This window comes from Melanotaenia boesemani, chromosome 17 (assembly GCF_017639745.1).
Source record: "Melanotaenia boesemani isolate fMelBoe1 chromosome 17, fMelBoe1.pri, whole genome shotgun sequence".
NCBI classification, from domain to species: Eukaryota; Metazoa; Chordata; class Actinopteri; order Atheriniformes; family Melanotaeniidae; genus Melanotaenia; species Melanotaenia boesemani.
In genome coordinates this window covers 23,749,271-23,761,476 of record NC_055698.1, presented here as the reverse complement: position 1 = coordinate 23,761,476, position 12,206 = coordinate 23,749,271, and the positions used below count along the sequence as shown (strand labels likewise).

The window sequence follows — 12,206 nt, the reverse complement described above, 5'->3', positions numbered from 1 at the left end:
AGATTACAGATACAAAGATGAGGGGAATATTAAGGCCGTGCTGTGAGCTGAGGGAGTTCAAAATGAAACCCAATAAAGACTATTAATCAGGACTGCAAGAGCTAAAAGAGGACAGTACATTAAAAATCACTTCAGTTTGCATAGATTTTTTAACTGGTTTTGTTAAATAACCTTTGTTTTACTACTGTATCATAACTTGAAACTACTGATCATGCAGAATACTTTAGCTGATCCAGTAAAGAAACAGATATAGCATTCAGAGCTTCTAAAAATCCCCAAAATTCACTTTCCAGTATTATGTGACAAAGGAAACATCAACTTGTTTATATCAGAGTAACTTCAAAAAGAATATTTGACCTTTTTAATTTAAAAAATAATGCACAAAAAGTTGTATTTAGGTAGGACTTAATACAATAAAAATTCCCTCAACTGTACATGTAAACATTTCGAGCTGCAGGGTGATCTTGAGAATGAGATAATGAGTCACTGCCCTGCTTTTATCTCTGCACCTATTAGAAATCAGAGATTCTCAAACTGGAGAACTGAGACCAGAAACCTGATTATTCTACTGGGTTATTCCTTGAAAAGGTTAAGAACCACTGTAGAAGGTAGTAGAGTACATACAGTATGGAATCTCTAACATATATAAAGTTTAATAGTATAGACTTTTGCTCAACGAGCATGTTTAGCTGCTGCAGCACCTCTCAGTGTGCCTGAACTGCAGCGTCACATTCACAGAGGCACTGCAGGGACGGTGGCTGTGTTATCTGCAGATCAGCAGCACAGATCAGTGATCAAGAACTAGTCGCACATGAACGGTTGGAGTGCTGGCCATCTGTGAAGCCATTTCTCAGAGCCTGGTGCGGCATCTGAGAGGACTGCAACCTGAAGCCATCAGAGCTTCAACTTGTCTGATTTTTATCTCAAAACCTAATGAATGGCCACACTAGGACACTTTCTCCTTGCTGTGTTGCCTTAAATATCACCACAGGGTGGGGAAAGACAGTTTGAACAGCACTATCTAGACTATTGACCTTAATCTAAAAAAGACAATATTCCAACAGATTTTAAATAAGTTGCTGATGGGATATCCCATTCTCATAAGCATTTACATATTAAAGAGAATACTCAAATTAATAACTGATGCTGATATTGCACCCCCCACTGCAACAGCAGTGTTTGAACTCGTCCAAATTCTTAATTACATTGATATTCTTCAAACAGAGGAGCTTTATCTGCTACAGATTTCTCCTCAGCCCAAAACGTTTTTCTTCTTTCTACCACAGTCTTCCTGTTCTGAACAGAGCTGCCAGATCGTATGAAAGAAACTTGATCTAGTAACAAACCATGGTGTTCTTTAGAGACAAGACTAAAGTCACTCATAATAGGTGGACCTGGCAACGACACCGTGTGGCGCAAGATGCCACAGAAACTCTGACAGGACTAAACATGTTTATTAACTCAGAATACATTCCTTAATCCAGCTAAGGATATCTGACAATGCTGTTTTCATGGCAGCGACTATGGAATCGTCTCATCTGTTTACTAGAAGATAGACTTACTTGGAAAATCTTTTATTGGGTTAAAGCTCACAAATATCCCTGGTAAAAAAAAGGTTGTGGAAGTATTCTTTTTAGCAAATGTGCAGTACTTATTTATGAATAATTTACAAGGTAAAATAACAGTCAGACTCTGATTCTTATAGAGAGCAGTGGAAATGAGGGGTGTTAAATAAGCCTAAACGAAGGAGTACATTCACTATAAAAAATGATTTCTCCACAGAGCCCTTTGTTAAATGTAATGCAAGAAGAGCAAAGAGGTCTCTGCCCAGCTCAGAGCAGGGGTTCTGCCTCTGCAGCTGGAAGTGGGGAACTATAAAGGTGTCCCAGAAGAGGACAGGTTATGTGTTTTGTGTAGCTTAAGGGTTGCTGAGGATGAATGGCATTTTTTGTTCTATTGTCCTTTATATCATGATATCAGAACTGTTACATTTGAGAAAAATCAAGGTAAAAAGCCTGATTTGTTCTGGATGACTGATGGGGATATGTTGAGTTGGATATTTGAAAATGAAATGTATTTTGGCGAAAGGCATGAAAACTTAGAGAAAGGACTCTGTATCCTGTATCCTTGTTTTGTGTATGTATAATTGAGATGAGTTTGTATGTTGGTCATGTTCTTGTTTTGAATGTTAAAATGTTAAATGTTGTCATATAAGCCTTTGTGGCTGGACATGCAAGTGTATGACACTTAAATAAAATATTTGTTCGTTCCTTTGATCGTTCATTCATTCATTTTAAAAGACCTAATTCATTCTGTACCAAAATATTAATGCCCATGTAAACCAATCAGTTGGTACAACATATATATTTTCAAATTATTGGATCGAGTGGATGTGTAGTTAGAGCTGATGTATAACAGAAGCTCACAGATGATGAAAACAAACAGTCTGAGATGGTTTGAGCCCAGAATGGTGCAACATTCAGTAAGCAGCTTTTTTTTCCCCCAGACAACACCTTAATTTGACATACTGGTCAATGCAAATATGAATGAATTGTCTCCACTTTAGGCTCCAGAGGCTCTGAAATGACCTGCATGAGGATTTTCTGTGTACATTTATTTGGCTTGAGATAGAACAGAAACAAGAAGAGGCTCCCAACTGAATATGTAGAAAATTTCTTTTAAAGCTAAATAGAAATCTTCATTTTCAAAAATGCTTGAAGCTATGCACTTAAAGAACAAACAATTTGTCCTTTCAACAACTCAGACTTTTACTGTTGAGGTATAATAACAACAAAGTTCACACAGTACATTCAGACTGACATCCTTTTTAACATTTGTCCCCATTATGCTTCAACATCCATCCTTTTACTTTGGCTGCGAGAGCAAAAAGCATCACGGATTTCTATCTTTCAGATGTACGACCCTTCAGTGGCTGTGGCAGATATATGAGCAGAGCCGCCAGAGCTTTATTGGCTGTCAGACTGATGATGGCTGAGTGGAAGGAGAGGAAGGAGGAGAAGACAGAAAGGCAGAGTGACACAGCAAGAGAAAGGAATCAGCACATACTTGAAGCCCGGTGCCATGTTGGCGCAATTCCCGGTGCGGAGCCAGATGCAGTATGGGTCACGAGAGGCCAGGCAGGCTCTGGGAAGACCAAGAGAAAAGAGGGAAGATGAGGGTCACTTATTGTTATTTGGATCTCCATTTGTCTGGTGTGGATAATCCTCAAACAAAGGCTGACTCAAATAAAACTAGTTCATTCTGTTTGACACCAATACTGTTCTCTTTGCTTCATTTGCTTCTATTTTTTGTTTGTTTTCATCTATTTGTCCCATCTAGATAAAGTGGAGAAGTATAACCAGTGTGAACTGTAAATCTTTATGCAGGTGCTTTAAAATGAGAAGTCAACACCTTGATGCTTTGTTGTAGATAGACCAATGGTTGCCTCTGTGACTCAGGGGTATGCTAAAGACTCAAAAAGCTTAAATTCAGTTTCTAAAAATAGGGTTTTATAGATTTAACAGGAATATTTAAAGCGATCTTACTTTAGTTAAACATTATCATGAACCTTTAAACTATTTAAATCATTCTAAGACATGTTTATACACAAGGATGTCATATTTAAGATTAAGTGGACATTGAAACTGTGACACCTAAACACTCAGACTTTCCTGTTTTCACACTGAGCTGTCACACAAAGCCAATCACTCTTTTTGTCTAACACACATAAAAAAGACAGGAAGTCATTTTAGATGAGAAAAAACACAAAAGGTCATCGTTCCCGACAGCATTACACACAAAAACACACTTCATCTTGTCACAGACTTCATCTAAGTGTGCAGATAATCCTCAAACAAAAGCTGACTCTGTCAACCATTACCAGTCCAGTTTTATTCACACTCTGCTCATCATGTTGAGCCATACAAGTGCATACACACACACACGATCCACAAGCCAAACACAGTTCACTCTGAGGCCAGCTCATGCATTCCATTGCATTAAAAAGGCGATAAATGCAAGTTAATATATCTTTAGAAATGAGTGTATGTTTGTTAGTTTAACATACTGGATCTGGTATCAGGGAGAATACTAGACTGAGTTTATTCTTTAGCCCCAACTCCAAGACATATTTTCTGTTTTACATTTTCTGGTCATACTGTCTTCCAACGTCAAAACAAAGGGTTCTTTAAAAGCATATTTTCAATGCACAATAAATTTAACTTGTACAGCTTATTAGAAAACATTGGGCTTTTGTTATACAAGTGCAAGACTCAAGATGCTGTTGTTTTAATAGTACTAAATTAAAATTAAACTAAATTAAATTAAAATGTGTAGCCCTTCATTGTTGTTTGACATAAATCATCAGGAAGCCAGAACAACCCGTCTCGGGATGCTACATTGCTAAAGTATATGCATATTTAACTTCAATGGTGTCTTTTTAATTTAAATCTTTAATTTAAAGCAGTAAAATCAAGACTGAAGGCATTACTTCATATGTACATCCAGAACAGGTTAAATTAGAGAGGTGGAAGTAGAGCAAAGTCACTGGTGTCTGTGCAACAGCTTCCTTTTAATGCTAACAGAGAAGCTCCACCTTCTGTCATCAGTTGTTTAAGGCGGACATATTGGCAGTGGCTTCCACTGAGAACAGTTTCACAATGGCTAGAGCTAAAGACTCTTAGGACTGTTAAATTCTAGTCCAAACTTCTAATTTGATTTAATTTTATTGTGATTTTGTTTTGTTGGATTTAAAGTTTTATTGTTGTTTTTTTTTTTTTTTTTTTTTTTTTACTATGTGGGATGATGCATTGTATTTCATGAAAATGATTTCACTGCAGAAGGCATGGTTCTTGCTTTTATACCATGCAGGGAAATGGTCAGCTAGAAACAGGATGTATTTTGCAAAGTTCATTTTGATACCATCATGCACCCTAAATGGGCCTACCATCTCATTCCCCATTATTCAAGCCCAAACCATCACTCCATCACCACATCCATTGTTGATGTCACAGTCTTAATGGCACATGGTGGCCATCCACCACCCATCCAGAACTCCATCCATCTGGACCATCCAGCATTAATAGCACTCATCAATGAATAAAACTTAAAAAAAAAATAGTCTTCTTATATTTCTGAGCCCACTGCAAACATTTCTCTTTGTAATAATTGGCTATGGGTGGTGTAAATATAGCTTTTTGCACGTGTTTATTATGCTGTTATGTCTTAAGTGTAGGTGTCCACACATCTCAGGTTTGTAGTAGTAAAGCTTAAGTCTGCTTTGGTTTAAAGTTCTGATGCTTACATCTAGGTTCAACAAGCAAAACAGTGAGCGTAGTGGGTTGCTGAGAGTAAGGTTAGGAGTAGATCATCTTTTCTACAATATGAGGTGCAACAAAATACAACCTAACGCCTAAACTAGAACCACCAAGACAATATTTATGTTGAAAATTAACCCTGTATAAGTTAGTTTTACTCTGTACAGGAAAAATATATGGTTTTCATGATTGACCCAATATTTCAATGCAAATGTTCTTTTCTCAACTCTTACAGAAGTCAGTCATATCATATCTCAAACCTAATTTTTCAAGCCTACACTCTGCCAGGTGATAAAAAAGCAGCAAAAATAAAGAGTTTATTCCGTCTGGCATCTTTGTTAATGTGTTTGTATGATGGAGATACAGCTGGTGGAAGCCTTTCTGTGCCACTGCAGCTGTTGCTACACCAGACTGGCTGGCATTCATTCATCCCACTCAGTAATTAAAATGAGCCTGATTAACGCTGATGTGTGTGTGTGCACGTGTATTTCTCTGTAGAGATGAATGTGCTCTAATTTGGGCCGTGTGCTCTGTTCTTTTCAGTCTAATGACGTCTATAAATAAGTTTCTTTTTTGTTCATATTTTACCATTCAGACCCCCGTTACCTCGGGTGAACACGAGCTTCTACAATATTGAATATGTTGCCAAATTAAGCTCCATATTTTAATGTTTAAAGAGATTTTCGCCATATTAAATTTCTGGATGATTTCCAGAGTTAACAAAATTATATTGTTTTCTTAAATTAAGAAAGCTCCTTCTTCTGCTGGAATTGTTTTAATAATTCCAAGTGTAGTCTGAAAGTAAGAGTTGGTACAAAAAATTGTGACTTGAAGAGCTATTTTGCTCACTTTTTACAGGCTCCATGTTGGGTGCAGCGGCTGAGAGGTACTCTGATAACACAGCTGGTGAAGGCGACAAACAAGGCATGGTGGTCCTTATCCAGCTCCAATCCCAGAACCCTCCTGTCCTCCTGACCCTGAACGTTGCACCTGGACACACAGCCATGCAGAACACACATTATTATTGCATAAGTGAGGGTAAATATTTTAGCAGTTTAAGTCAGCAGGTCAGAACAGAGAAAAGCAGTACTTAGAAGGGTTGTAGACATCAATGTCCTCCAGAAGTTTGGATCCGAAGCTGTCATTTGGATGCGTGCTGGCCAAAACCTTCAGGACTCTGCCATCGTCTGAGCCCAGGAACATCACTGTTCTGTCCTTATAGGGACCTGCCGAAACGTCCACCACTATCTGGGTCAACTTGGACCTGAAAGGAAGGGCAAAATTAAGTACTTGCTTAGAAATATTACAGAAATGTTTGATCTGAAACCAATCTCAAAGAAACCTACAATAAGAAGAAACACTATCACTGACATGAACTAAAAGGGGTTAATGTTGATTTGAGGATTAACTTCCACTTCTTTTAGGAAAACTGTTCTTCATAGGTATCTGTACTTATATGTTTTTAGTTTGTTCTCATTTTAAATAGTTAATTGTTTACCTTCGGCTTTGCCCACACCAGTACTTTCCCTACCAGTACAAATCTCAATTTTTCCCTGACTGCCTCACACTAAGGTTATATAACAGGTTGAGCAGATCAGTGCAACCCTCTGGACATCAGCATCATCATTAACTGGGTCAGCTCGGACCTTGCCAACACACAGGCTAATTCCAACATGGAATTAAGAAGCTCATTCCCATTTCAGAGTGGTAATTAGAATCCATCAGAAATTCATTTTAAATCTGTATACAAAGATTAAAAAGGTCAGATTTTCAGAGCTGAACAGTAGTGAGAACTTTCTGTGAGCGACTAATCATAGCTGATACTGATGATTATCCTGGAGGTCAGGATGGTGGATTCGCTGCCTCTTAAAGCTGTTGTAATTTCCAAACTTTGGGTACACTTCACCTTCTCCAATTTCCTTTTGACCTTTCAGGTTTCTCTTTTTATTGTCTCAGGCTTATAGGAGCATTGAGTTTCAATGTTATCTCTACGAAATGAAGCTGAAACTTGGCATGTTGCTATTTGCTGCAGATTGGGGGAATTATAGCAACTGCACCTTAAAGTGAAATTTGACAAGAATTTCTGATAAATTTATATTTGTAAAATAGTAATTTTGTAAAGGTCAGGGACATTACAGTTAGATGCCAATTTAAGGTTAAACCTGCTAATTTGCTGCTCCTCTCTCTGGCTATGTGTTAGTTTTAAGAAAGTCCTTTGTTTTAAGATATGCTAACCTTTATGGTAGCAACCAATATGTATTTTAAGTTCTAATAATTATACTGATGCAAAAAACAGGAATTTTTTTTTTTTTGCCTTTGTCTGTAAATTACTTAAATAATCTAAAATACATATATAATATTTGTGAACTGTCACATCACAGCAGAGCAGAAAGAAATAAAACATCTGTCTAAAGGTTTGAACGTGGTTGATTCTTTGCTCTGAACCAGTTCTATTGTAAAGTCTCATCAATCACCTTCTTTCTTGTACATTTTAAGTTAATTTGGTCATTTGAATCTTTCTAAAATGTATTTTACCACCAAGTAAGTTTGCACAAGAATGTGCAGTCTATTACCTGCTGGACGTCCGGGTGAAGCAGGGCCGGTCGTTGACGGAGGGAATTGCTTCATCCATCAAAGGGTATGACTTGATGAAGGTCAGCATCTCATCTGGGAACTGAACCGACGATTTGTAGTCGGAAGCTGGACCATCGCCTGCACACGTACCAGGCCTGGTTTTAAAGGGAAGAAAAAACAAGAATAATAAAGATGGATGAAATTCTCAACTTCAAAATATACACAAACAGTTTTATTTAGCTCAGTTTATGTAATCCTGGATTGATACAGATAAAGTCATTACCTCGGCCTGGGAACCTGCTCGTCTGATACTGGAGTCCAGGATGAGTCACTGGTCCTCTGCTCCTTGAACTTTCCGTTGAAGACTTTCTCTATGTCATCCATGTAGAAGGCGCAAACTGCTGAGCCTGGGATACTGGGATTAAAAAAAAAAAAATCAAATAAATAATACATTTAAAAACCTTGACCTAAATCTGAACTGGTTGAGCTGGAACATTTTCATAAAAAAAAAAAAAAGAAGTTTATTGTCTGACGTTATGCCTACAAGGTGCTGGTATAGAAAGCTGACCACTAAAATCTACTGTGTGTTGGTCAGAAATAGCTTGAAACCTGGTGAGATGGATTCTGTCATGATCATTAAAAGATCTCAAGTAGCCAACCGCCCCAGTTCGTAACGGCTGCCGAGCTCACTGCTGAGTTTCTGACTCACAGCAGAATCCATATAAAAAATTCAGCCCTTATATAATCCAGACTGAGGAAGCAAATATAAACAGCACAGGAGAGACTTATGGTGGAAGGACAAACCCCTTTACTTATGCACTGTCATCACCGGATGAATTCAACACACTGAGCAGAAACTAATGAGGTCAGCCTCCTGCAGTACTATAAGTATTTTAGAGTAAGAAGGAAAAACAGGACACAGACAAAAAAAATGAAGTAAAAAATAGCAGAAAAACAAAGACAACCGAGAAAACTAAGTTTAATAGAAAGTCTACAACCAGTAGACCCTCTTTCACATATTATCACCTCGAATCACATCGAGTTTGAGAGTTAAGTTGGACACGCCATCCTCACTCTTTAAATGATGCAGTTGTTTCCTTAAGTAACCTCACAATGATAAAAAATGTCTCTTTTCTAAAGTCTGTCTTCCATTTTTTATAAAAGTCCCTGCCTTCTCTGTCCAAAACATAGCACTGTCTAAATGTTCAACCATGCCAGCAACTTCATGTTTTTTTCATGTACAGCAATATATATATATATATATATATATATATATATATATATATATATATATATATATATATATATAAAACTGCAAGTAGCACTGACCTCCAGTTCCAAGTAATTTCTACCAGTCAGTTCACTTGCACACTTGCATTAAAATAAATAAATAAATAAAAATCTATATTAACTTGTCTCTCCCCACACTCCCCAGCTGGTTACCTGTTGGCCTGAGTGGTAAAAACTCCAACAACTGCAGGTCTCTGGTTGATCTGTAGCACATTAGTGAGCGACTGAAGAACGTCAAAGTAGAAAAAGGAATCGCCAGGAACTGAACAGTTCAACCGGGCCTGAACACACACACACACACACACACACACACATATATATAAGAAACCAGTTAGTTAATGGTGTTGTTTGGTATAAGCTAAGTCCATTTCCTTTTTGAATTACACTTAATAAACATCACCTTTAGGAAGGAAGTCCAGTATCTATCCAGAACTCTGGGAGATCCCCCGTTATCATTTTTACAAACCCGGGCAACCCGAGAAAAGACCACCTGGTGACACATGAATGGGGGATTTTCTAGTTTGAAATGAGTGTGAAATTATATTTAATCCACTTCCAGAGCCCTTGCTACCCTGTAAAAACTTTCTCACATAAGGAATATTGATTTAGCTGCCAATCAATTGTAACAGAAACCTCTGGAAAAGCGATCTTCATTGATCAGTCAAACTATGCTTATAAAAAAAAAAGGGGGGGGGGGGGGTTGCAATCTTTACAAAGTTTCAGTAACTTCCCCACTGTTGAAATAAAATGTTCACAGTCATTTACCTTGCCCAGGGCGGTGTATTCAACTGCAATCTCACTCAGGAAAAAGTAAACGTAGTTACCATAGTCAATGGCATGAAGGAAGTGAGGCTCTGTGGAAAGAAAGGGATAAAAATCACACGTTTTCACAGTTTTCAAGGTAAAACTCTCCCTCCACTCCAGCATTTCACCTTCAGTCTGTACTGTTTTACATTTCCCTGCAGCTATCAGGTGACAAAAGCCAGCTTCACTTGCCTTTCCTCTTCTATTACTGACTTTTTGCATTGACTATAGTACCTTTCTGAAGCCCACAAAGAAAATGTTTTACAGGCTTTATATGAGTGGCAAGTTTCAATAAACCATGGTGTGTTTTACAGAACTGACTTTTGGGGACATAATGGAAGTCACAATGTGACCGCCTCTTGAAAGCGGTCTTTCAGCCCTCGCAAGCCTTTAGATGCTCACACAAGGGATGCAACAATGATTTTAGTTAGTTTTTTTTAAAGCTTCCTTATTACATATTTTCCACAGACATTGTTTTGAATGATGTTAACTTTAATATGACTGAGAATATTTTTATAGTGAAAGTACACTATGCACAGAGGAAGAATTTGACCCAGAAAAGAAAAAGAAACAAAACAAAACTAAACAAAAAAAGTGTATGTTCTTTACTGTCTATTTTCTCTCTTTTTTTTTTTTTACAAATGACCAAAAATGCACACATTTTAAATAAGACCAAGTGGACGTGGCCATGTCTGATGCAAAAACCGTGACTTTTTTGTCAATGTTTAATTACCTGTTGATTTAAAAGCGAATCAAAACACAATTGATTTAGCTTTGTTTTTTTAAAAAATTAGAGGCAGAATTTCTCTATTGTCTTTTTTGACCTAAAAACTTAACCTGTTGCTTCTGATGTCTGACAAGGAAAAAAAACAGTACAGGGTATTTGGACTGTTATACCTTTTTCTCTTCTTAAAACCCAGTGTTTCAGCACATTCAAGTTTAAATCAAATAACTACATGCTAGAAAAACTACATGCTCAGCTTTAGTTTCAGCAAGTTTACATCATGGTGTCTGCAGTGAAGGTCTGTGAATCCACCACCAGGGAAGATACAAAGCATCTGCTGATGCCTGGATACAATTGTTCAGGTTATAACTAAATTCAAAGAATACTGCACAATACTATGAATGCCTGCAATATATTGGGCTGAAAGCACTAAATTCTACCTAAATTTAAGCATTTTGATATTTAATAACTGTGATTTAAATGCATTGTTTTCTGATCAAAAACTGCATTGTCTGTATAATGTGATAAAGCTTTAAAATATACACACATGCCAGAAAGAAACCCCATGTTACCAGAACTAAATGTATTTCCAGTCATGCCTCTGTCATCAAACTCATATCTCTGTGACATACCTCTGAGCCACTTGGAGTCATATTTTACAGTCCTGAGGACGGGTCGGCCATCTCCCAGGCTTCTGTAGATGACAGCGTCGCTGGCTAGAAAGTCTGTCATGGTGGCAGAGTAGAAATCCCCTCCTGTAAAACAAACCCATGTTGCTGTAAGTCTTTAGGAATACAGAATATAAAGAATTATTCAAAAACATAAAAGGAAATAATAATTTGGTTTGTTTAAACCTATTAATAGACCCGGAAAAGGAAAATACCTCTCAGGTTTTAACAAAAGATACATTACGTTTACTCTACTGGCCTTTGGTTTTTCTCATTATATAGATGCTTTATTTTTCATGTAGTTATTGTGAGCTGCAAATTTTCTGCATGTACAAATAAGTTACATGAGAACATTAAACATTACTCTTGAATAGGGCTGGGCGATATGGCCTAAAAATAAAATCTCCGATTTTTTTATAACCAAATCCGATTTCCGATTTTAATCGATTTTTTTTCCTTTTCTTTTACAAAACATAAATAAACTTATTAAAAACATTCATTTGTTTATATAGATGAATGCTAGCAAAAATAAAGCATATAATGTCATAGCTCTTCCACCATAAAATTGACTTCATATCTTACATTGAAATATGCGACACAATGCAGCCGTGATGTCTTTCCATCTGGATCCTTATCATACAGGATCCACTGCAGGAATAATTCCCCTGATGAAGGTTGTCTCTTAACAAGGGTTTGCAGCATTTCGCACTGCAGTTATACGTACAGCTAAATCCCAGGCGTGAGTGAAGGGTCACTTTACTGAAAATCTGTCAGACAAACACCGTTCTGGTGTGGAGGGAGGGCTAAGTCTGCTGCTAACTAACTATGGAA

General features: G+C 37.3%; 1 protein-coding gene across 1 annotated transcript in view; it reads right to left on the bottom strand.

Annotated features, from left to right (window-relative positions):
* The window catches only part of LOC121656538 (semaphorin-6D-like), a 184,457-nt gene that overhangs the window by 52,590 nt on the left and 119,661 nt on the right, over positions 1-12,206 (bottom strand). The window contains exons 10-18 of the mRNA XM_042011580.1: positions 11,340-11,462; positions 9,945-10,033; positions 9,580-9,669; positions 9,333-9,460; positions 8,173-8,304; positions 7,889-8,044; positions 6,406-6,579; positions 6,165-6,305; positions 3,067-3,144 (exon numbers count right to left, since the gene is read on the bottom strand). Coding sequence (XP_041867514.1) covers positions 3,067-3,144; positions 6,165-6,305; positions 6,406-6,579; positions 7,889-8,044; positions 8,173-8,304; positions 9,333-9,460; positions 9,580-9,669; positions 9,945-10,033; positions 11,340-11,462 — 1,111 coding nt within the window. The remainder of the gene's footprint in view (positions 1-3,066; positions 3,145-6,164; positions 6,306-6,405; positions 6,580-7,888; positions 8,045-8,172; positions 8,305-9,332; positions 9,461-9,579; positions 9,670-9,944; positions 10,034-11,339; positions 11,463-12,206) is intronic.